Genomic DNA, 25,691 nt, shown 5'->3' with positions numbered 1-25,691 from the left:
CTCTCGAGAAGGAGACGATGATGATGATGATGTGAAGTTGAGAGTTGTTGCCGTGGCGCTTTGGGGTCCCTCCAGACCCCAAGGTTTGCCATCGTAACTTACGCGATCGATGGAGGGTTACAACCAATTAGGTGCCTTTGTCCGACGCTGTGACGAGACCCGCTATAGCCGGGGGTCCGCCTGACCCCCATCTGCCCCCACCGCGAACCGGCACCCTGTTTCGCGACGAGACCTGGGTCCGCGCTGCCAGGGTCTGCGTGACCCCCCCCCCCCTTCTTTTTTTTTTTTTGGTCCAGGGCGCACAAGGGTTAAGGTGAATTTAAAAAAGAAAAATGTTTACAGCAATATACAAGCAAAATTTATTGTGGGGAAAAACAAATTAGAAAGTCCCACTAGATGGAAAGACTAGGGTTAGAGGCTTGGAAGAGGATGACAGAGTAAGAGAAAGAAGAGGAGAAAGAACTGTGGCATCAGTGAAAAGTGTGCCAGCTACCCTGGCAAAAAAAAAAGAAAAGTAAAAATCAACAAATTATTTTAAATTAAAAAACCATACAAAGAATAAAATTGCAGATTTCTATTTTGCTGCCAAAAGGTTAATGGAAAGTCCAAAGTCAACAGACAAAGGGCAATATTTCCTAATATATTTATTTCCTAAAAACATAATTTCCCAAAGGGTTTGAATGAACACCATCACAGAAAAAGTGGCCAAGATTTCTATGCTTCACGTATGGATGCTGTACAATACTACCACAAAAAGGTAGCCATCACACAAAGCATCGAGCCTTGTCCATCTTCTGTGGATGACCACATCTCCACTGGCATTGCTGGGCAATGGCAGAGAAACCAATTTTCAGGAAACTGCCGGTGGAGATCTTGCAAGTACAGAAAGGGGTATTCAACAGCAAGTAACCAAAAACTGGATCATGCTCAAGATCAGGGAAGATAAATTTGTAAATAGTCCTTCGCAGCTCAAAATTCAGCCAAATAAGTCTTGACGGATAAAATATGTCCGTAATAAAGTATTCAGAGAATGACATCGCTTATTAAAATCACCAAATTTCTGTTCTTAAATATGCTTAGAAGTCTGAAAGGGCTCATTTAGAACTTGCTGGAGAAACAATTTTTTTTAAATTTAATGTTTAAGCCTATTGCTTAATATAAGTTTAAAAAAAAAAGGTTTTAATCAACAAATGTTTTAATTATTGTTACACTAGGGTAAGTAAACTACAATACTGTGGAGTACCAAGTTGAAATATCACTTACGTCCCGTCGTCTTAAGAGTGTCATTTGTATTTATTCAAGTATTTTCGCACTCTTAATAATTACTTCACTTTTGATCATTTCCAGTTGTTATTTTGTTTTCTGATCAAAGTTTCTTGCAGAATCTCAACTTTAGCTATGTGTTTATTTTTAGCCTAAATTTATTTATGTCTATGGATTAGCTAACGGACACGACTTTTCCTGGCAGCTGACTTAGCTAGCTAGCTAAGGATGTTAATTACTAATTAGCTTGCAAACACACATTTAACTTAACCAAAGAAAAATGCAATGGTGCCTCAGGTCCAATTTATTCCAGACCTAGATTAAAACAAGTAATCAAATTCAAGAAAAGATGGGTAGAACTGATTACGAAAAAGAAGGAGCCAAGTGCTGAGAACTGAAACAACATACTATGTTCTACATGCTTAATGATGTGATGCAGGATGTTTGCCATGTTGAAATTCTAATCTCTGAGATGTCTTTTTATAAAATATCTCAGGGATTAAATATTTTTACACTGACAGAAATGGGGGTTTCACTGGTCCACTTACAGCACACAACATAAAATTAGTTTTATATCCCTGCTGTATAGCTTAAGCACAATTGTGAAAAAAACACGACAGCATCACATTACCTGGGTTACTGCATCTTGAGCATGTAACAAAACCCCTTGTTTTCACAGTGTTGTATGAATGCTGGTCTTTGCAGATAAAGTATGTGATGGATTATGTTATTTTCTTAGCTAATTTCTAATTGAAAGATAGCTTTATTAAGCTAGTTGGGCCCAGCATTGGTTGCTTTTTTTAATGGAACAGATTAAGAGTTAGCTTTAACGTCTTCGGTTAATGAAAAAGATTTTATGGTGTGATGTTGTGTCTCCAGCTTTTTGTTTCTGGTAGCACGCTTACACCATCATCTGGAGTTGCCGGCTTCAGCCACGTTCTCTTATTTACACTCCATTCTGAGCAACGCTATCAACAACAGTTAAACTAATAAAAAAAAGTGCTACTTCCTGTTAGTAGAGAGACAGTGCCCTAAAAAATAATGATCACGCCACAACAGGATTCAGGAACATTACAGAGCCCTCGTGATCTTATTATTCCTATTGTACTTTATTTTCATACGAAGGCAATTCCCATGCGACACATTCATTTCCCTTGACCCATCCTTGTTAAAAAAATAAGTCTAGAAGTTTGATTTAAACTCAGATGGCTGTTTCCTGATTTTCTCTGCCTCCATCTTTGTTTTACCAAATTCATCCCAAATACAAATGACCAAATCTGCTAACCCCACTAGAGGAAAAAGCAATGTTTGATTTCTATTTAAATTTCATATAAAACGTTTTAAGGAAAGCCTAGTTTGGTTAGAAAAGCTGGAACCTATCACACTTTGTGTATTGTGCATTTTATATAGAATTTAATTAGATGAGTACTCAGTGTAGCTTGAATTGTAAAAATGTTTAAGGACCCTTTATATAAATAAAGTGTCTAATAATAAAGTGCAAATAAAGCATGGCTTCTTGGTCAGATCTCCTTTGAAAAAGAGATACACAACCCCAGGTGTGCATGTGTGCACAGGTGTTCCAGTTAAGGAAATTTGATTTTTATAGAAACGTAAAGGATTTTGAAGGATCACTTTAAAAGGCTGCAAACCAATTTCAGGTCGCTTCGGCAGTCGACTCTGTCCATAAAAAGCAAACAAACAAAAAAAAACAACAACCTGCTTTTAGTGCAGCTGCTTTTCAAAGTTGCAGGAAGATGGTAGTAAGCAAATGTTTCAATTTGGCCAAAAACAGCATTTTCAGTGCTCTTTGTGCTTACAGTTACACATTGAGGGCATTTTCACCAAATGTTCTTCTTTAGATTTTAAATCGCTCTTTTGGCTTTGTGGATGTTTCCTAATAAAAAAAGACAGTTGCATTAAATGGTTCATCATCTGTATTCTTTGCATTTAAAATAGGTGTTTACAGTTTTCTTTTCAGTATTAGACCTGCTAGTTTTGCCCAAGTATAAAATTCTCAAGAACAGTATGTGCAACTGTATAATTACTTCCTGCAGATAATCAATCTGTCTCTTAGACCCCATTCCTACAAGACTGCTTAAAAACGTCTTACCATTAATTAATGCTTCTGTCTTGAATATGAGTATGCTGTCTTTATTAACGACCTCTGTACCACAGGCTTTTATTATGGCAGTAATTAAACTTTACTTGACTACGCTGTCTTCTGTAATTTTATGTCAAAAATTCTTAAGTAGTTGTAAAACAGTTAACCGATCATCTGCAGAGGAATGGTATATTTGAAGAGTTCAATCAGGTTTCAGAACTCGTCACAGTACAGAAACAGAACTAGTGAGGGTTAGTAATATTACTTATGGCCTCTGACAGTGGACTCAACGTTGTCAATGTGTCAAATGTGTATTTCCTGTTTTATTTTGATAGTCCCTGGTCTCATGTGTGCTGTTTTTTGGTTTTGTTGTCTCGTTAGTCAGATTCTGTTCAGCTGTGTTCCCTGATGTTTCCCATCTCCCTAATTGCCCAGTGTTTAAAAATTGTCTTCCTTTGGTTTTTGTAACATCGTCCATGCCGTATGTTTTCCCTAAAGAACATAAATAGAATTAAATTGAAATTCAACTGAGTGGCACTCTGTTCTTTGTTTGCTTACTTGCTGTGGAAAAAAGCAAGCAGACTGTTCAGATTTTGTTTGAAAAATAAACTTATATTCATTGCAGGCTACTTGCTCATGGTGCATCAGTGACTTTTTATTTTGAGTTTGATTGTAACAGTTAACAAGTAGCCACTACAAAATCAATGGGATTTACATAAAGGATCCATTCAGGTCTGAGGAATTCCTGCAGCATGCCAGTACTTCTGTTATATCACTGGGTATGAAACAGAGTTAAATTCTATAAACATAATAGGAAAACATATCATCATCATATTCAGTTTCTTTCACCAGCAAACTGATGTTTTACTTATATACTCACCAGCAACTTTGTTAGGTACATTTGTTCTTCTGCTTGGTAACACAATCGTTTAAACAGCCAATCACAGGGCATCAACTCAGTGCATTTAGGCATGGTGTAGATCAGCGGTCCCCAACACCCAGGCCGTGGACCGATAGTGGTCCATGAGTTGTTTGGTACGGGGCTATGAGACTTGAGGCTCGGGTGTGAAATTTATGGTTTTCGGGGGTTTTATCTTTATTTTTTTATCGTTAACTCGGTTTCCCTGGGTCTGTTCCCGTGTGTTATGAATAAATCTTCTTCTTTTTTGGTACCACTTAAAGGCCGGTCCGTGAAAATATTGTCCAACATAAACCAGTCTGGTTGGGGACCACTGGTGAATATGACCTGCTGAAGTTCAAACTGAGCGACACTAACAAAGTGCCTGCTGAATGTAGCATAAAATGTCTCGGAGCTGATCACTCAATATCTGGAAGGGAAGGCTTTTCACAAAATTACTTTCTGCAACAGTGGCATCCAATTACAGTACCACACTTAAATTAAGTGATCCTAGAGGCATGGTCCAATACTATTGTCCATATAGTGTTGCATACAGTTACAATGGTGGATGCTCGTGTTAAACAAGGCCATGGTTTCAAATGATCCAAGCGATAATATCTATGCGTCTGAAATTCAGGCTTTAAACCGCTAAACACTGACAGTTTTTTCTACCCTTGGCTCTGTATAATGTATTAATATTGTCATCTCAGGCACAGATCTGTTATGAGGACATCTACGAACCAGAAGAAAGTTGTCTTAAAGGAGAGGGAAAGGAAAATTATTTAAAACTATGAATCATGAGCAGCTGCTCTAGCAGATTCCAAGAATAAAAATATGGAGTTGTTTAATATAAGCAGGGAATCTAGAGGATACACGGCTGCCCGTGGAAACACAAATAAATAAGGTTAAGTTAAGGATATTATAATATTAATTATGCTATTATTCCTTACTCTAACCTATGAACAACTAAAAAAAAGTGATAAAGGTACAGTGTCCCAGGATAATTGTGAACTGTCTGGGTTTTAGGGAAACATTTCATATTTCTGTGCCAAATAAATTTAGTACAGAAAGTAAGGACATTTGTTTGGTTGATGCTTTGAACAATGCTTCTTGGCAACAAATCTTATGCGGCTGAAAAGCCTGTTTATTCTCCCTTAAATGGTGCTACATTTGTAAGAAAATGGATTTGTAGGTTGAGCAGTGTGTGGGTTGCGCCCATGAAAAAATTGCCAAATCTTCTCTACCAATTATTTTGCTATTGAGTCTACAAATGCAATTGTTACAAAAAAAATCAAAGATCAACCAACCATAAATGTCCTTACTTTTTGTGCTATTTTTTTACATAGGAATAAACATACAGGTTCAAAGGAACTCGTGCATCACATATTTACAGCATGTATTAGAAAAGATCAGCTTTCTTCTTCATGTCATTACGTTTCCAAAGTGGAAGTCTGTCAAATTCTTGAATATCCATTCCAAAGATCTGGAGGAATGATTCTGGGGACAGGTGCCGCTGCAAAAAGAAAGCAGGATGAACTAAATGTTTCTGTGCATAAAGCCGCAGAGTAATTCTGTCTGATTATTTCTTAATATAAAGCTCAAACATTACATTTAAGTGAAACTTATAACTATTTTTTTTTAAAGAAAACCATTTAAGCCACACCTCAAGTCTTGTTCTGTCAACATCCCTGGGAAGCTTCACTCGTCCTCTGTTACTAACTGTGAGCATTTCATATGGATAGATCTTGACAAACAAATAAAAACCATTTGAGAAAATTTTATTAATTAAATCTACACAACCTCATCAGGTCTTAAAATTTGGTAAATACAACTTAAGATGAAGAAAAATACATAACAAGTTACACAGTTTCATTGTTTAACACAAACTAAGCCAAAGTTCAGAAGCAGTGTGTGAAAAATAACAAGTCCACACTTACTGCTTCCATAGAAATTTAGTGGGTAAGTATTCGCTTGTTAATTGATCATCAACAAATGTGAGCACTTGTTGCATAAAAGCAGCTTGCTGGTCTGAAGCATTCAAGTGTGTTAAATGTTTAAGTTCATGGCTGTACAATTAGAAAACATCTCAGGTTTGCAAAGTTGCATCTGAACAAATCACAAGACACTTGGAACAATGTATTGGGCAGATGAAACTAAAGTGGAGATGTCTGGCAATAATGCACTGTGCCATGTTTGGAGCATTTGTTATGGAGCACTTTATATAAAATCTAATGTGAGGCCATCTGTCCAACAACTAAAGCTTGGGCAAAGCTGGGTCCATGCAGCAGGACAGTGATCCCAAGCAAAACCCAAATCTACAACAGAAAAAGTCCTACTTTATCATTACTTTAAGTTATGCTGCTAAGCATGGTGTAATGCGTCATGTTGCTGTTCAGCTGAGGTTGTATTTACATATTTTCAGGACCTGCTATGGAACCAGACGCTATATCCCTCAGCCGTAAAAGGCTGATGTGGTATTGTCATCACACCACCATGTGGGTGCTGTGGAGACCCAAGTTTGTGATTGCAATAACTCGAGAACAAACCAACTTCCTTTTTCGGAATCACACCATAGGTGCATCTACTAAAACTCTCATGTGATATAAGTGTGTTAAAAGACAAATTATATAATAAAATAAAATATAATACTTGCATTTGGTTCCAACAAATTAGGCATAGACACTCCTCTCTCCATTTGTGTTAATGGGTACTGATGGTCATAGATGAGCTACAAAATGAAGCAAACACATGCAATTGGAAAATATCGTGACCTGATTGAAGACTTGCTGATTATTTCCAGATAAATGCGAGTAAAGCTGAATATATGCATGATTAAAGAGCGGGTTATGTAGAAATATGAGTTAATAAAGATATATTCACACAATGAGTTAGGCCAGTTCTTCAAAAAAATATGCCACAAACCAAACAGGGAACCAGGACTGACTCGAATACCAACTCCATTCAGTTACTGTCACATACCCTGAAGTCTGAAAGAGAGAGAGTAAATCCCAACAAAGTGTAATTAATTTCATTTTAATGGTAGCTAAAATAGTAATTAACCACATCTGTCTACATGGATACCTCTGCATCTGTCGTCATGGTAGTGGGAGAAATCAGCTGGCCGTGGCTTAGAAAACACATGAAAACAAAATTTTCACAATATTAATATAATAACCTTTTCTAAAGTGTTTATTTAGTGCCTACATATATCAAATAGAAAAGCATTAAAAATAAATAAACTGTATTTTAATATAATAATATAATTTATATATGTATGTATGTATATATATATAGATGTGTCTCTTAAATCAAACGAAGATGTGCACTTTAAAAAAAGATCCTCACTGGTGGTTGTCTGATTTAATTTGACTTAAAAACAAAGCTTGATCAAAGTGTGTATCTAATTAATTCAGCAATTAGACGAATGTCATGTAGCAGGCTTATGCAATCTTTCCAAAGTGAGATTTAAGCATTAGTAACGCGTGTCCTACCGGGCTGAGGCTGTTCCGACCGGGCAAAGAGGATGCTGGGGATGTCGAGGAATTTGGATCTGTGTGAAAGCAGACATATAAGCTCATCACGAGACGGTTTACACTCAGACTGGGATCTTTGCCCGAAATAGACCTACTGAGAAAAATTTACCTTCTCCGGTTCTTAGCTCAGCCATTTACTACTAACTATACTGCAAAACTGACTTTAAAATATCTTGTAGTGACTTGAGGTAAAGTTTTATCAAGATCTTAAGGTCTTGATAAAAAGTTGTTTCTTTAGCTTAACTTACAAAGATACAAATGCATACTTTTAAACAACACAACTGAAACTTAAATGTAATTTTGAGTGATTCAAGCATAACTTATACCAGGTTTAAATACTGCACCTTGCTGTTTATAAATCGGGGCCCTCCTGTACACGTTGAAGCTTTCGTCTGCTGTCAGAAAAGAATGCAGTATTAGCAGATGCTTCATTTTTAACTACTGCACAGTGGAAACATTAGATTAGTATGAATGTATGTTTCTGGAAGGTGGCTGTCAAACTATTCCAGTTTTATTCTCAGTGTTTTAAACAGTTAGTATTAACACTAGCTTCTTGCTTGAAATTGAAAACATCAACCTTCAAAATCAGGAAGCATTTCAAGCAATGAAAAATGCAAAAATGGTTTCCTAAAGGCAGTTAGTTTGTAATCTACCACAGCAAAAACACAGACCAGTGATGACTGATCAAAGCTCGGCAGATCTTGTTCGCACACGATAAACTTCACTCAAAGGCACAAAGCTGCTATAAATAACCACAGCTGCACAGAAAGTTGTGTGTGAAGTTGGAAAGAGACTGAAATATTTATTTATCTAATCAATCAAAGCCATTTTAAAATAATTAAACCAGGCAGAATTTAAGTTCTGAATTCTGACCACTAGGTGGCACAGTGTTTCAAAGAATAAAGTGAACCATGCGTGCTAGTTCCAAATAGTTTGTTGGTATTATTTTTGTGTTTCAGACTTCATCCAAATTAAATCCAGTGCTGCGTTCACCATTAAATAATTTGGGTTAATAAGGAATACAAAATGCAATTTAACACACTAATAGAGGAGAAGACTTAAAGACGGTTGCACAGAAGAAGGGGTCTTACCTTTGCTTTGAGAGGGAAAGGTGTGATATAAAAGAGAAGGAGGGAAAGTGCCAGTGTTGCCACAGAATAAAGAGGAAGAAAGCGGGAACCCTTTGGATTTCGGGAAGTGCAGACAGAGGGAGTTGTGGTGGTAAAACGGAGAACAGCTGAACATGGGATGCGTTTCATATCTTTAAACAAGAGTGTTGGTATGCTTCTTTCGTGTTATCTCACCTGGTCGGTGGAAGTGTTGTGGTGATCTGGACGAAGTTGGAGTGTAGCTATGACGATGGTACATTGTATGAAGTCCAAAAGGCCCTTGGCTTTTAGATTTGGGTACACGTGTTCTTATTTCAAAACTCTCCTGAGAAGAGGAAAACAAAGCCAGCTGAAACTCCACGTGAAAATAAATCGATTTAAAGGGAAGACTGGCTCACACTGTATGATACCAGATTTCATGGTATTTCTGTGCGTCTGTTGTAAGTAAAGTTAATAAAAGTGTGTTTTACCTCTGTGGGTTCAGTTTTGATTTCTGGTGACTAAATCAGACAAAGAAAAGAAGCAAAATCAGCACATTCACTGAATCGCGTAGTTAATTCAAAGGTAACACAGCATATGGGTGATTCCATCCCAAATTAGAAAGTTTATACGTTTTCTCCATGCGTTTTATCTTCATTTGTCAGTCTTAGAGGCAATGCTTGACAATGAAAATCTAAAAAACTATAAAAAATCAAATCCTGAATCCCTTTTAAAATGACTCAGGATCTGTATTTTGGGACAGATACATCTCAAAATATCTGAGTATTGGTTTATTAAAATACGATTTCTTTCATTTTTAGACTAAGAATTTCATATTAACAAGTAATCTATGTTTTATTTTTGCATGACTATGAAATCTGAATGTATACTATTTAGAAATACTCACTAATTGTCTTTTGCAATGTCAAGGTTGTTTATTTTAACTAGTGCACACTCTCAAATATGGGACTTGACAGGGCTTCTTCAATTGTTTTCATATTTTAATTAGTCCGTATGAAGACATTTTTCGATGTATATGTCCCAACTACAGATTCTGGTTCATTGTGATGGCAAGTGAGACCAGTGAAAATTTGAGGCTTGTATCTTTAATAGCTTTCGAGAGATTCATGTTCAAACATTGACTCAGATTTCAATGTGAGATAAACACATGAAAGTGGATTGATGGACCATTTTAATGTAATAATCGAAACTTGAAGCATTCTTGCTTCAAAGGACACTCTAAGGGACAATTCACAAAAATATACATGGTTTTTCTTCTGGTCTGTGGCACTATTTATCCATCTCGACTGTTCTGATGTTAGCTGCCAAGTTTGGCTTCTTTTGAATACGACTGAACTAAATGGCAAACACCAAAAAACATGTTGGAAAACCTCAGCATCGGTGCTTCCACTGATCTAATTTTAAGCAGTTTAATGTAGGAACTCTGACTCCACCTACCAAACTAAAGGAAGCATGCAGTTACCTCACATTACAGCTAAGCTCAGAGAGACGTCATTACTGCTGCCACTGTCATGAGCATCCACCTCCCTGCACAGCATGCTTCCTTCAAGACAGTGAAACAGACTAAATAGATAAATAGCTCCACATTCCACAATAATGACATGCATATTTCATTTTAGGGTGATCTGTCCCTCTAAAGAATTGTTTTTACAATAGATGTTTTCATTTTCTGGGCCAAATACAACTAAACACAAGAATGAGGAAAAACAAGACTTTACTTGGTTAGACTCCTAAATAAAATAAACACACAAACATGTCACTCGACACAAGTTGGAGCGTTGGATGAAATTACCTCTGCAGGACTTTTTTGGACTCTTTGGCTGTGTTGTGTGTTTCCTTTCTCATCCAAAGTAGAGGGGTGGTCATTCACAGACTTATAAGATATCATATCAGGATACTCAATATCATATATAGCCTTGACTCTGGGAATTGCTGCTAAGTCTCTGTAATCAATGATCTCATTATCTACTTTGGCCTGGGAGCAGGACAGGGAGGAAAGGAGAGGAGAGGACGCACAAGGAGCAGACACAACAGATTAGGTTTTATGAAAGGTCAAAGGTGTCTTATTACATCATTTCAGGGAGGAATTAAACTTTAATCCCGTGATTTAGGCACATGAGGTGAGCGGATTCCATTAGTCTAGTATAAAATCCAATGTTTTTGTTTTAACATGCAAAATGATTTCCAGGCTTTTGTGCATAGCAGAGGTAGTTTTCTTATATTCTGAAGTGTTTTGGTGGGAGTAAAGTTTATTTCATTTCTGTGGGTGATAAAAAGCTGCGTGGAGGAAACGAATTACACCGAAAGCACCAGTTTTTGTGATCAAAGTCGGTCTGAATGCATTCGAACCCTGATTTTCTCAGTAAATTTATGGATGCATTGACATTCTTTATCATTCAGCCACAACTAAAATCACATTTTGCCTAACAAGCACCAAGAAACTAGTTCCAATCAGTCAAGGTACCACTTGTTGAATTATGTTACTGATTTTAATGTTCTATTTCCCTAAGTGTTCCTCCACATTTCACATCAATATGAATTTTTTTGCAAGGGGGAAACTCCATCCGTGCGACTCCCCTGTATAAATAAAGGATAGGTCAAACACAGATCAACCCACGGTGAATCACGCACCATAGACGCAAATGCTGGCCTGTGAACTTACACAGATGGTTCGACCTGGGCTGCCAGGAGTGCATGAGCCCGGCCTGGAACAGGAGCTTTCAGATGATGATCTAGTTTGCTGAGAATGGGAGAGAAAAAAATCAAGCAACAGAAAGAGCTACCTTGGAAACAGTACTCTTTTTTTGCTGTCGATTGTGGCCTTTCACATGGCTTTACATCCACGCACACACAAGCGTTATTTTCAGGAATGCAATCCATGGCACACTCAGTGTACAATAGAGGCACTTAACTAAGTAATGTGATTAATTAAGAGATTTCCAGCCAATTTCAATGTGGTTGATAGCAAAAAAAGTGTGAAGGCGAGCATGCAACACTGCCAACAAAGTTCATTCAGAAGCAGTAGCTTATTAAAGGTCCTGCTAATCATTGTGCAATGTAAAAAATCTAATGTAGACTGTGAATCAAATGAAACAAGCTCTGATTTGACCAGCCAGGTGAGCAAAGTGTCTGTCATATTGAATTGTGAAACAAGCACGTGTGGTTAATCTCGAATCACGAGATCGCAGCCTGCTCACTGCAAACCGCAGACCTGCTCGCAGTATTAACCTTCAGTTCATGTTGAGGGAAAAAGAAATCAAGACAGGGCGTTTTAGGTCTCCCGACCTGGGGAGGAATACATCTCGTAAAGAAATCACCTTGTACAGCTGCAGTAAGTCTTTGCTCTGTGAGTTTGTAAAATCACTTATATTTGTTTTAGAAAATGATAGTAAGAATCCTCAAACTGCCTCTAACATGTTTAACAATGAGTAAAAAAAAAACCTTACCCTGTAGCTGTCCTCCATTCTGCTGGTTTCTCTGCAATCTGGGTGCCAAATTACTGATCCTGTGAAAGAAGAGACAATTGATTTTTGCAACTTTTACCAAAATGAGAAGACTTTTACCGTTTTTAACCAACAGGACCGTTCTTATGCATTCATCAATGACCAAAAATGCTTCTTGGTCTCAAATAGACAGGCCGTTTATTTAAAGAGAGGCTACGATCTCAAACTGACCTTGCACATACATTTCTTCTCCTTCTGTGAACATCCTGTCGCATTGGCTGCATCTTGCACAGCTGGGGTGATAATGTCTGTCCCCAGCCTAAGTCAGATAATGAGGAAGACAAAAGTGGCTCACAGACTGCGTATGTACAGGAGCTGCATGAAATGAACAGCTGCAGAAATCACATTGCAGTTCACCAGGTTACGTCTGCCCATCAGTGTAGTTGGACCGCTGACTAAATGAGGTGTTAACAGCCTAGATTGTGGTCGTTAGCATGGGAGGACACTTGTTAGGAGTGGGAAATGATAATAGCCATTAAATAGACAGATAACATTCAAAACAGGTGATTAGACCTTTTTAGGAATAGAAAAAGTGGCGGCACACGCGACGCTCCAGGGAAAGAAGTTGCATGAACACTCAGCAAAATTAAAGACAGGCAGCTACGGACTACAAAGAGGAATTCAACAGATTTAAATCTCTGAAGGGCTTCTGAGACGAATGTTTGTAATAAAATGTACTGCAACAGAAAAAGAAACAAAGACTCTTCGCTGAAAGCAGACCTCTCTTACCTCTAAGAGTTTTCCAGTTATAAACTTCTGACATGCTTCACATTTTACCCCAAACTGAATCTGGTAGTCTCTCTCACAGTAGGGAACTCCATCCCTGAAAGATGCACATGACAAACTCTTACCCAGCAGTACATGTGGAACTTTTATATCATCATTTTAGCAGCATTCATCATATCATACTCAATTTAGAAATAAAAGATTAAGGAAGAGGAAGACAAAGCATATTGAATGAGTGAGTACATGAATGAGACATTTATATTTACTTGCTGATATATTCTCCGCTCAACGCTTTCCTGCAGGTTTTACACTTGAAGCAGCCTAGGTGCCACTGGCCTCCGAGGGCTAATAGAGCCTGTCCATTCTTGATGTCTCTACCACAGCCAGTGCAGTCTGAAAACACAACATATACGTTTATACTCAGTGGTCACTTTAGAAGGCAGCTGCTCAACTTATTAGACATGCTCAGCTGCTCATTAATGAAAATATCTAATCAGCCAATCACATGACATTTAGCCATGTAGACCTTGGTGAAGACACCCTGCTGAGGTTCAAACCGAGCATCACAGTGAGGAAAGGGTATTTCAGAAACTGTTGATCTGCTAGGATTTTACCACACAACCATCTCTGGGGTTTACAGAGAATGATCTGAATAAGAGAAAACATCCAGAGAGCAGCAGTTCTCTGGATGAAAAATGGCCTTGTTGATGCCAGAGGTCAAAGGGGAATGGCTGGACTGCTTGGAGCTTATAGGAAGGCAACTGTACCTAAAATAATCACTCATTCATTTATATTTGGTATGCTAAAAACAAATACAATGACAATGATGAAAAGTAAGAACAATACCAATAAAAACCAATGTTGAGTCAAAATCCAGAAACTATAAATGTGTGTTAAGATGAGCTTTAAAGAAATGTATTCCATAAACTAGGGAAGGCAACAGAGAATGCCCTGTCCCCTCTGAGCTTCCACTTTTGGGCCCCTTAGTGCTGAGTAATGTTTAAACACCACAGGTTACATGAGTGTTGTTGCTGACCATGGCCATCCCTTCAAGACCTGACTCTACCCATCTTCTGACGGCTGCTTCCAGCAGGAAACACATCAGAGCTCATATCATTTCACCTGGTTTCTTGAACATGGACAGTAAGTTCACTGTAGTAAAATGACCACAGTCGCTGGCTCTCAATCCAATAGAGCACCTTTGGGATGGAACTGGAAATTCAGATCATGGCTGTGCAGTCTATAAATCTGCAGCAACTGTGTGATGCTCTCATATCAATATGGACCAACATCTCTGAGGAAAGTTTCCAGCAGCTTGATGAATCTCTGCCATGAGAAAAGCACCTTTCCGCACACTCCTGCGGAGAGATCCTCTTAGTCCAGAGGCTTTGTGAGTCCGAATCCCCTATTTATCCCCCATTTATCTATAATCACTACACAGATGAGGTCAAGCAGAGGTAAAGAGTTAAGTTTTACTGTATCTCTTGCTTCATACTGGCAGGTTCACAATAGGATGACTGGATTCATGAAGGAAAGTCAACTTAAAGGGTTGTAAAGAAATCCACAACAGCTGCAGGCGGGTATTAGACTGGATTTAGTGACACTGTGTAGCCGTCATAGTGATAAGAAAGGTGACATTACCCAGACACAGAAAAGGCTTACAATTGATGATTGATTTCTTTCCCCCTCTTACATGCAGATTTCATGAATGACCCCAAATACTTTTGTTATCCAATTAGTTCTACACAAGCACAGGAGAGTCTGATGTGCTACCTGCAAAAAAGTGAAGACTTAAACTTCCTGTTTGCTAACAGATGTTGACCTTGAATGACTCTTGAAGACAGGATAGACTAAATACACAAGCAGCTGGCAGAAGACCCACAGCTGGCCAGTGTTCAATGTATAATCCACTGTCTTATTAAAACTACAAGGGATCAAAACCTTTGATATATTTTTTAAATATTTTGATATGAACACTGCTTAGAGAGTATGCAGAAATGCTCTTACTGCTGGAATAGCTGGTGGCGTTTGGAGACGGCGACACAGGTTCCATACAGCGCTGACAGAGGCAGTCTCTTCCAATGAAGGTGACACATTTCCCAGCAGGAAAAGGCTGTCTGAGAATCAAAGTAAGAGACACACTTATACCACAGATTTGTAAGACATGTATGTAGAACTAAAACCTCCCAAACATTTTTTTTAAGATTACTTGCAAATGGCGCAAACAAAGCAGGCTGGGTGGTAGGTCTTCCCCAACACCGTAACCACCTCTCCCTCCACAAATTCTCCACAGCTGTTGCAAGCTGTGCCATGACGTCGCTGGAAGTCCAGCGGGCAGAGGTAGTCCCCATTCTTCATGAAGAAGCCACTCTGAGCTAAATCACAGCCACACACTGCACAGAGACACATTCAGAGAAATATCTGATCAACATTACAACGTTTTATATCAAGTTACAAGTTAGTGATGTAAAAGCTAGTGATAACACCAAAGAGGATTATTACCAGCTCTATTTAAAGACTTTGCCTGACCCATTTATCTTTAAGTCATTGCAGACATCTTTTTCATCAAAACCTATCAAACCTTTGACCCTAAAGTGGCCACTTTAAGTTGGTTTAAAAAGTAATATTCTTACTTTTCCCTTTGTCTTTGTGCGTTTGTTTACTCTGTTGCCCTTTAGTTTAGTTTTCAGACCATAGCTAACGTAAAGTGTCACCTTCACACTGGATGTTGTCACTGTAGGAAGTTAATAAAGCATCGGATAAATGCTATTTCTGCTCCCTGACCCTCTGATTTTTAAGGCTTCCTGAAACATTTCTGTGGTTTTGTGCATTACACACAATGTAAACATTGTGCGTGTGTACTGATCAGCTTTGTGCCAGTTTACAGGCGATATATAGAGTTGTCTGTCTGCTTGTTATTAGTTATTTGATACTGCAGCATCCAACCTGTTCTGCTGCGCCTGCCACAACAGAATGCACACAATGCCAAGGACAGATTTGTGCTGCTCTATTCCTGTCCGCCTGCTACTCTCTAACAATGTAAACAAGTTCCAAATTATGCTATTTTGAATTCAACCATCTTTGAACATGTCCCTGCTTCCATGTTAAAAGCGGGAGATTTTTTTTAATCAATAGAAACTTTGTGCAAATTTCTTTAAATTTGCACAAAAATAATGACAGTCCTCCACAAAATATCAACAGCCCTAATTCACTGCATTTTAACAAGGATATTATATTTTACTGGCACCAAGTTGGCGAAAACTTAACACTGTTCTTGGCCACATAAACAGCTGAAAAATAAATCACACATCTTATACAATCAAACGCTAAACACAACACATCTGATATGACACAAGATTTACTTTAACATAAATATTAACATTCATGTGAAACTACTGGGATAGCTGCTGACCAGAGTTACTACCTCTTTGGCTCACTGCAATATTTTTTCCTGACATTTGAATTTTTGTATGAGATATGTTTACGAAATGAGGTAGTGGTATGATTTTGCAAGCAACAGACTTAAAAAAGACTGACTGAAGAACAATAACAGTAACAGTGTGTGGTTACTTTACTTTAAAATGTCCTGTATTTTAACAGCAATGTGTTACAGTGTAACACTGATAGACACATTTCTGACAGTCAGACATTGATTCATTCGCCCTGCTCTCTCCGTACTGCAAGCTTCTGTTCTCTGAAAGTCTCTTTGTTTCCCCTGCGCTGTAAACATCGTCACAATGACATGAAAGGACAACAACACTAGAAGCTTGTCAGAGCTTATTAGTGGGGACAATTGCTTGCAGAGGAAGCACTGCATGTTTTCCACGAAGCAGAGTAACACCACTGATTGGCCATTTGACAACCCAGGTGGTTCTCACAATAGACTGCTGAATTACTGGCCTGTTGTCCTCCGGAAAATTGCATCACTGTCTGGTTAGACAAAGCCAGACTGAAATGGAAATGACAATCAGGAACATTGTTATAAACAGATTCCTCTTTCAGCCTAAAACTCGAGTGCTGCATTACCAGGACAGTAATACCAGTGCAGTGGTGTCCTACCATCAACACTCACCTTTGCATGTAAAGCAGTTTATGTGGAAGTAGCTGCTCTGAACACGCAGCACCTCTCCTCTGCATGACTCCCCACACCTGAAGCAGCAGATTACCTTCTTCCCTGCTGGAGGGCAGGGGTGGCAGCTATCCTGGGTGTGTAGTACTACATGAACACAAGATATAAATAAATCAGTTAAGTATTGATCAGTCGATTAACTGCTATAGTTTTGCTGCTTTACACTGCTCTTTTTTGTCTATTGTATGCAACAGAGTTGTGCATTGCAGAGTCTTCCATAATTATTTGCAAACTAATATTTGCAACATCATGTTGGTACAGGAAACTTCCACAGACACAAAAGTCTGTGAACATGTTTAGCAACTTAGCATGTTCACATTTGCTAATAAGTGCTTAAGACGAGATGAGGCCAAAGGACTGGCCATTTTTTTTGCAGGTGTTTTAAAAAAGTAATTGGACGAACTAAAATTTTGACCTGTTGATCCAGAATTCATCCTGTGGGGACCATGAATGTCCTCAGATAATTTAAGGCAACTTGCCCAGTACTTGTTAGGACGGTGTACACCAGTGGTTCTCAGACCACTAGTTTAAATGCTCCCATTTATGATCATGTCTTTTTTTTTTTTTTATCAACCATTAGCAACAGAACAAAACTGAGTTCAATTTTAGGGAAACAAAGAGTATCATTAAAGGGCTTACTTATTTTCTCACAGGTTTCACTCTATTTTCCCACTCTATTTGTCTAGAACCAGTTGGTTAAACCTAATTCCCTGGAGCCATGCAAACCAGTGAGGTTAAAACACAAAATGTGTCGCTGTGCACCTCATATGTACACAAATGTACACGCCCACAGTGCCATTACATGACAATCAACATTACTTCATTTTCTAATACAAGTCACTGTAAAGCAATCATGTAAAGAATTTATCCTGCTCTGCCTGAACAGCTCATAACGTTAATCCTGTCAGCCAGTCAGTTCAGCTTTTACATAACTGAGATAAACATACAACCCAAATCTGAAAGGTTCGGACTCTGTGTAGTATGTAAAACCTGTATTTTATTCACATTAGAACAAAGAAAAATATCAGATGTTTAAACTAAAATATTGCACTATTTCATGAAAGGTATAATATGCATTTTGAATAATGGGGCAACGTTACTCCCCCACCCCCTGCCACAACTTTTGTTGTAGATATTTTGCTGCCATCAAATTCAACATGAGCTAATATTTTTCTTAAATCAGTACATTTTCTCAGTTTAAACATTTAATATGTTTCTAGGTCCTATTGTGGATAAAATATGGATTTAAGAGACTTGCAGAATCATTGCATTCTCTTTTTATTTACAAGAGAATATTTACTTTTTACACAGCATCCCAGCTTTTTCAGAACTGGGTACATGTGCACTATGTTTTGGCTTAATTACACATCCACAGACTTTGAATACAGGCTGGCCAGGTGGATATTACCCCACAAAAGTCAGACAACATCACAAAACTTTTTTCCCCCCATGGAAACATAAAAATTTTGATGTTACAACACTTTTAGTAGGTATAATGTACAAGAGCAGTGGCCCTTGTGCAAAGTTTTGTCTTATATCTTACTAAAACTCTTAAGATAATTTCTCTTTCTGTATCTTTCTGAATGGCAGCACCAGCGTGCCTGTACAATCTAATCACAGCCACTTGAAACGTCCTTAATGTGATTATCTAAGGAGAGGGAGGAAAGAATGTGTTGTGTCGAGAGCAGTCTGTCATCCAGTAATCGGACACCCAGCATACAAAGAGATAGACACATGAATTTCATTTTTCATATACTGCTGGCAACCAAAAAGTCAACAGTACTCCATAATACACACACATACACACTCTTATTAAATTCACTAACTGGAAATCTGTCTCAGATACTATTAGTCACACTAATTTCAATGAGCTGGGTCTAAACTTATTTGATTCAAACAGAAAGATTTGTGCAGACTTGAAGGTGAAATGTTTTTTGCACGGGCTTGTGAATGTTACTGAAGTGAGTCAAGCACCGCTGGTATGTGGCTCCGATCTGCCCCGCACCAGGAGAGATTTCTTACTATGGCAACAAGCGACATTTAGGGACCATATCTCAAAGGCTCATTGTACAGACACTATGGTTAAATGTACATTATTTAGCACAACAGTTATGAAAAAGCCTATCAATCAACAATCTATCCCAGTGTTATGGAATAAAACTGAACATAAAAATCTGGAGTGTTAGAGCAGATGGGATGATCCTAGTTGGAATGTAGCCCATCAATTAGGGCATAGGACAGTAACAACTATTGAAACAGGTCTTTGTCCTAGAGCGCCTCGGACATTTGTTAATGACAGAGATGTTCTGCCAGCACGAATTCATGCAATTCACTTGTCATGAAGTCAGAAATACTTTAAGTTTTGTTCTTGTTGGAAACTAGATGATGGATATATTCAGGTCTAGCTGTACTATTCTGCACTGTGTGGTGTGTGGTGTCATCCTGCACTGAAGTATATGCACCCTTTGTGTGCTTTTAATTGTCTTTTTTTAAATGGTAAAACTAAAAAATGATTGAAGCCCTCAGATGGAAAGCTTTTTAATGCCCTCCCACACTTTCTTGATCTCTTCCAGAATCTGAAGCTGATATGTGATATGTGTCAAGTATTAGCAAACGGTAGATTTAGAAAGACAGCAAATGGAGAGAAACCCGAGCCGAACAGCTAATCGCACACAGCCCAGCTATGAAAATCTGTATCTGTGTGTGTGTGTGTGTGAGAGAGGAGTATGGGAGCATCTATTTTTGGTATGCTTAGTTTTTATGTATGTAGGGGGAAGTAAAATGGCATCAGAAGATTTAAACTTCAGTGGTTCTTAGAACTCTATTGTCAAACAAATACATTTCCAAATCAGCTTCTAATTTGTTTTTTAATAACATATAATTGGCACAATAATAAATAATGTGCAAAGGTCTCATTGCCTATCATTTCATCACCGCTCATCACTTTACAAGGAGTCAAACTTTCTTGTCATATTTTAAGGTGGTCTTGAATGATAGCTCTTCAGGCTTTTTGAAGCTCTTTCAAAGTTTTCCTTTGGACGTTGGTTCGTTTGTCATTTAAAACTGACCTATGAAACATTGAAAATTCTTTAGCCGAATCTGTGAAAAATGCCAAAGGTAACACAGTTTGACAGGCATGAACTAGTATTTTTGTATCAGTAAGGTGTCTTGATGCTCAATCATCCAGGTAAGAAATTCCCCAAAAGTTGATCCTTGAATAATGATCAAGGAAATGACCTCCCAGCCCACTGTTCCTTCAGTGGTGCTAGTTTCAGTCATTATTGTACTGTTTATAAGATTGAGGAAACTTGCAGTCAGCTGAGACTGAAGAAGTCACTTGGATGAGTTACGAAACGTTTCTCCCACTGAAAACACAACGTCCACATGGACAGAATTAACTTTTGGCGATATCAGGAAGGTGGTTCCCAAAGAGCTGTTAGCTGGAAATTTGGCATATCAATGTGACCTTAAAAAACATGAGGAAACTGGATAAGTGGAGGACAAAAGAAGATGTTGCAGGCCTAAAACATTATCTAAAAAGTATCTGACAACAGCTCTGATGAAGTGATGAGTCCAAATTAGAGAATTCTGATAATAAAACAGTGTACAACAGCGAGTGTCTCCAGACAGCTGTAAAACCAGTGGTGGTGGAGATCTCATGAAGATTAATGGAATTATGAATACTGATAAGTAACATCAGATTTTGATCTACCTTCTAATACCATTTGGAAAGCCTCTGAGTGGCAACTGCCTCATTTTTAAGCGTGGAAACGATCCCAAACACACTGCCAACAGTAAAAGCATACAGTACTCGGATAGAAAAACACAAGGTGGCCTCCCCAGAGCCCAGACCTCAACATTATTGAAGCAGTGTGGGATCATCTTGAAAGAGCAGTAAAATAGGAAAGCCTACAAAGAGCCAAAAAAGAGCTTTGAAAGTCCTTCAAGAAGCCTGGAGAAACTTTCCTGAAGACTACTTAGATAAATTACGAGAAAACTTGCTTAACAGAGTTCAGGCTGTGTTAAATAATAAAGGTGATTATACCAGGCAATGACTTTCAAGCTCATTAGAATTGTACAAAATCTGTTTTTGCCTTAGGTCAGAGATCTACTTAAGTGACACGTTACTAAACCTAAAAAAAACTGTGGTGCAGGGAATATTTACATTTCTAATCTGGATTTTTAAGGCTGTTTTTTCATATGCACAGATATTGTAATGTACTACAAATCAAAGTCTTGCAGTGTATTGTGATGCCATCATTATCTTGGGCAGATAGATTTAAAAGCACCCTATCTGCGCTCTACAGAGGCTGTATTAAAGCACTCAGGCTGTGATTCCAACACTACAAAGATGTAAAATCAGTGTAACCCTTCAAATTACTTCAGGTTCAGTAGGAGCAAAGTAGCAATGGGAATTTCTAGAGTAGAGAGCACCATGTGTGAGAATATTATACAAATAACCGCTCATTTAGTTGAATGTCTTTAAATTATTTATAGATGTTTCTTGTTGCTGCTGTGGAAGACAGAATACCGTCACTCTAATAAGAGTCACCTCCACATTTTAGTCACATCTGAGTGCTCCTTGTTGCTGCACAGTGGGCTAATCGCTGCTTAATTCAGAGGTATTTCTGAAATCACATGCTGTTCTTTCCCAACTATGTTCTACTTTTATTGTAACAGCTGTACTTGCACTTTTCACCGTACACTTTTACACATGCACAGTGTCAATCTAGCATAGATGTAGGTGTTCAGTGATAAATCTATCTGAAATGAAAACGTCAGATTTCTCATTTTTACTACCACAACCAAAAGTGTCATCCGGATCCAACTTTGACTCAACACAAATAACATCTCATAAATATAAAAAGACAACCAAAAATATACACAAGGAGACATTTTTCCTTTCTTTGTTACCTATACACAAACACAAACACACGTGAAAATGTCTACCTTTCTGTTTCATGGTTTCTGTTCTTCTGCGCTGAAGCTCACGGCGTGAGTGAGGAGAGGCACTAACTGGACTGCTGGTCCAAGAGAAAGGGGTGGTTCCACAGCACAGAGGCCAGGGGTGTGTGTTTGTGTGTGTGTGGTGTGTGTGTGTCAATGACAGAGGACAGCAGGACTGCCATTAAATTCTCTTGTGCTTCTGATCTATGACCTCATCCATACCGAGGGGGAGAGTATGTGAATGTGAGCTTACTGCAACGATGTAATTGTTTCTCTGAAATATAACGCTGCTGCACTTGTGTGTTATTCTGAAGTATTAGTGTTGGGGTTTTCTTTTAGAGGGAAAAACATACAAACTTTTCTATGTCGGCATTACATAAATGATGATCATATATCAGGATTACTTGATTGTTTTCGAAAAACAATCACACTGGTGCAGCAGCTGGGACTGTCAGATCATTCTGGGACTGAACGTTCCTGGGGGATCTCTGCATGCCTGTTTGGCTAATAGTTTATTTTAAATTGGCTCTTGTGTTCAGAAAAGTGCATTTTTGGCACCAAACTCTTATTTTGCTTTTGCGCTTCACTGCAAAAGCCATGCCTCATTGTCCATTTGCACTGTGAAGCAATGTCCAAATAATTTTGCACCATTTGTCTGAAACCGAGCAGAGAGCATAGTCCTGTGTACTTCAAAATTTATCCTGCTTCTTCTGTCAGCAGATACATCATCAATAAACACTGATCACCTCGTTCCACTGCCAGACAGACATGCCCAGATTTTGTTTCCAGAACTGTTCAAAGTCTGTTTGATGTTTTCTGGCAAAGGCTTCAGATGTTTAACCTTTTCTAAAACCAACTAATAATTCTGTCATTATACACTTTAGCTGTCTTCTGTGATGTTTCAGGACTTTCTTGTGTTGCTCAATAAACTTCAGCTTCAAGATGTGCACAGCAAGGGTTGTGCAGACTTATGATGACTGAAACTGTGATGCATGCAGTCATCATGAGTGCATGTAGACCTCAACCCTATGGACAATTTGTGAACTACGCTTAAAAGCCGTGTCTGTGCCAAGAAACCAATTGATTTAACTCTACCTATTCTATCAAGTCAAATATTCAGCCAGAATTGTGCCAGAAGTTTGTTGATGGATACCAAAAGCATCTGATCCAAGGTACAACTTGCTAAGGGACATTTAACTAAATATTAGTTAGGGGTTTATGTCTGTATCTATAATTTTGACCCAGTATGGATTAGAGAAAACGTTATACCACTTTATAAACTTGAGGGAAATATCAAGCAGCAGCTCATTTTTCAAAAGATACGACCAATAGCTAACACCTAATGAAGTAACGAGTCATTACCTGACAGCTCTGCAGGTATACCTGCCAGCTTTTCACACAGAATGTAGTCGTTTGGGTTGAGGAACGGTAGCTGCTCCATTATGGACTGCTTTGGAATCAAGTAGAGAACCTCTGCGAGTTGACCGTCTTCAATTATTGACATGCGCCTGACGGAGTTCTTCCTCTTCACCCGGTCCAGAACTATCATGTCGTTGCTGTGGCTGGAGCCGCAGATCTTGCCCAGGTTGCTGAGGTTGAGAAGGCTTGACACGCTCATGTTGTCGAGACTTTCAGCCAAACAGTTCAGGCTGAAGACCGACTGCTGGTTAGAAACCATAAAGCAAACTTGAAGAGGTCAAGCCCTTGTGTGGAATGTCAGGTATTAAATCGACTTTGTGAGTCAGCGTGAGTGTTTGTGTGTGTTGTCCATCAGGCAGTCGCAGACTAACTCCCACCGCACACCCCTTAAGAAGCTTAGGTGAGGTGTATTTTTAGGGTTGATCCTCACAGTAACAGAGGATCTCAGCTCTTGGAAGTCTCTTTCAAGTAACCTTCTCTCCGTTTTAGTAACACTGACTTCACACAAGTATGTCAGCATTCGAATCTTACTTTTCTACTCAATTGGGGCAGTCTTTTAAGAAGATTATGAGCTGTATGCCCGTATTTGAAGCTTTGAAAAAAAGGGCCATCCATATCTGTACAAGTCAGTCTGTTTGATGGTTGGACGGATTATGGCTGAACTAAAGGACAGCTGGACACAGACACACACATGTACATGTAAATGATATTCACTAACCTTATAACACCGTTTAACCCACCTTACTCATGCTGTCTCAGCTTTGCTATAATCTAACCAGCAGATGAATGAAGCACAACACAAGTGACTGAACAGTAAATGTGACACAGCAGATCCAGAACAGTACGATCGTTACATCATCTGCAGGATTGTTTTTCTTATCAAAAGAGAAGAAAATGCAGCTTATTTTCTTTATTGTTATTATAACTGATTTAACCTGGTTACATCTGCAGAGGAATGAATTGAAAATCTTCAAATGATGTCAGATTCACCAACTTTACTTCTTCCTCCTGTCATACTCCTTGATACTGTGAGTTATAACTCAAGAATCAAAAGGCATTTTGCACAAGTATTTGCATTTAGATTTTATTTAGTAGCATTGATGTTTTGTCTTTTAGAAATGGAAAAAACTTGTACAAGACTGAGTAGCAGTGGACCAATACAAATGGAAAACGGAATTAAATACACTGATGTCACTACCAATATAAAAAGTAGTCAGAATTAGGCGGCATGGGGAAAATCAGTGAACGCCTTAAAGACTCTGTGGTATTCACTGAAGAGGGTGTGCTGCTATTTATCTGCAGCTATTTTAACCAAGGCCACATTCTTACAGGTGTTGAGTTTGATGGGTGTGATATGAAGTACTGTTATTCTGCCTACCTCCCCCAAAATTCCCACAATCACTTATAAAAAATTTTTTAAAAAAAAAAGCGCCCACTGCATATTTGGGGATTAACAATAGAATTCAAAAGGTTAAAATACGGGAAACATCCAACTGAGGTGAAAATCCTGCAAAGAGAAAAGTGGACTCTTCACAATCCCATGATCTTGATACAAACTGTACATGTGTGAGGAGCGCCACCTAATGGCTGTTGTGTGTTTAACATGCACTCATAAAAGAGACTACAACCAAACGCTCCACCTGCAGGTCAAGTTGACGTGCTGAAATCGCAACTTTGCAAGAACATCTTTAACATGTTTGTGTGAAGAAAAACATTTTGTGAACACTACTTACTACTTACATGATCACCATTTATGTTGCATATTTCAATAAACGCAAGTTCTGATGACTCTTTTCTAAATCTGTTTTCATGAAACCAAATGTGTGAGAGAAACAACTCTTTCTAGCAGTTATAAGCACCACCGTGTGTAGCAGCTAGGTGCTGATCGTGTCTGTCATGTGCTGTGTTTGTGGTCACTGTGAGGGAAAACAAATTAAGTTTCAAGTTGCACAGATAAAACACTAAACTGAAATGATAGAAGTTTGGAAAGCAGCAGAATTATAAGAATCTCACTGTTGTTACAAATAAAACTTAGTAACTGCAGGAATTTCCACACAATTATT

The 25,691-nt window shown here is 38.4% G+C and overlaps 1 protein-coding gene across 1 annotated transcript; it reads right to left on the bottom strand.

Annotated features, from left to right (window-relative positions):
* Positions 1 to 2,923: 2,923 nt before the first annotated feature.
* LOC146381784 (actin-binding LIM protein 1-like) lies at positions 2,924 to 23,972 on the bottom strand. The gene is made up of 20 exons (XM_084937911.1): positions 23,572 to 23,972; positions 17,206 to 17,349; positions 15,343 to 15,526; positions 15,141 to 15,250; positions 13,400 to 13,526; positions 13,137 to 13,230; positions 12,579 to 12,666; positions 12,351 to 12,409; positions 11,567 to 11,644; positions 10,697 to 10,879; positions 9,375 to 9,404; positions 9,100 to 9,229; positions 8,887 to 8,976; positions 8,140 to 8,190; positions 7,754 to 7,812; positions 7,344 to 7,389; positions 7,242 to 7,249; positions 6,916 to 6,990; positions 5,926 to 6,006; positions 2,924 to 5,775 (listed from the first exon to the last, which is right to left on the bottom strand). Exons 1-20 carry the CDS (start codon positions 23,885 to 23,887, stop codon positions 5,662 to 5,664), a joined length of 2,067 nt encoding a protein of 688 aa, XP_084794037.1. The 5' UTR covers positions 23,888 to 23,972; the 3' UTR covers positions 2,924 to 5,661.
* Between the last annotated feature and the right edge of the window lie 1,719 nt (positions 23,973 to 25,691).

This window comes from Perissodus microlepis, chromosome 8 (assembly GCF_051167445.1).
Source record: "Perissodus microlepis isolate ML-2025 ecotype Zambia chromosome 8, ASM5116744v1, whole genome shotgun sequence".
In the NCBI taxonomy this organism is placed as follows: Eukaryota; Metazoa; Chordata; class Actinopteri; order Cichliformes; family Cichlidae; genus Perissodus; species Perissodus microlepis.
The sequence above is the reverse complement of the archived record's forward strand: the minus strand, read 5'-3'. Positions and strand labels throughout refer to the sequence as shown.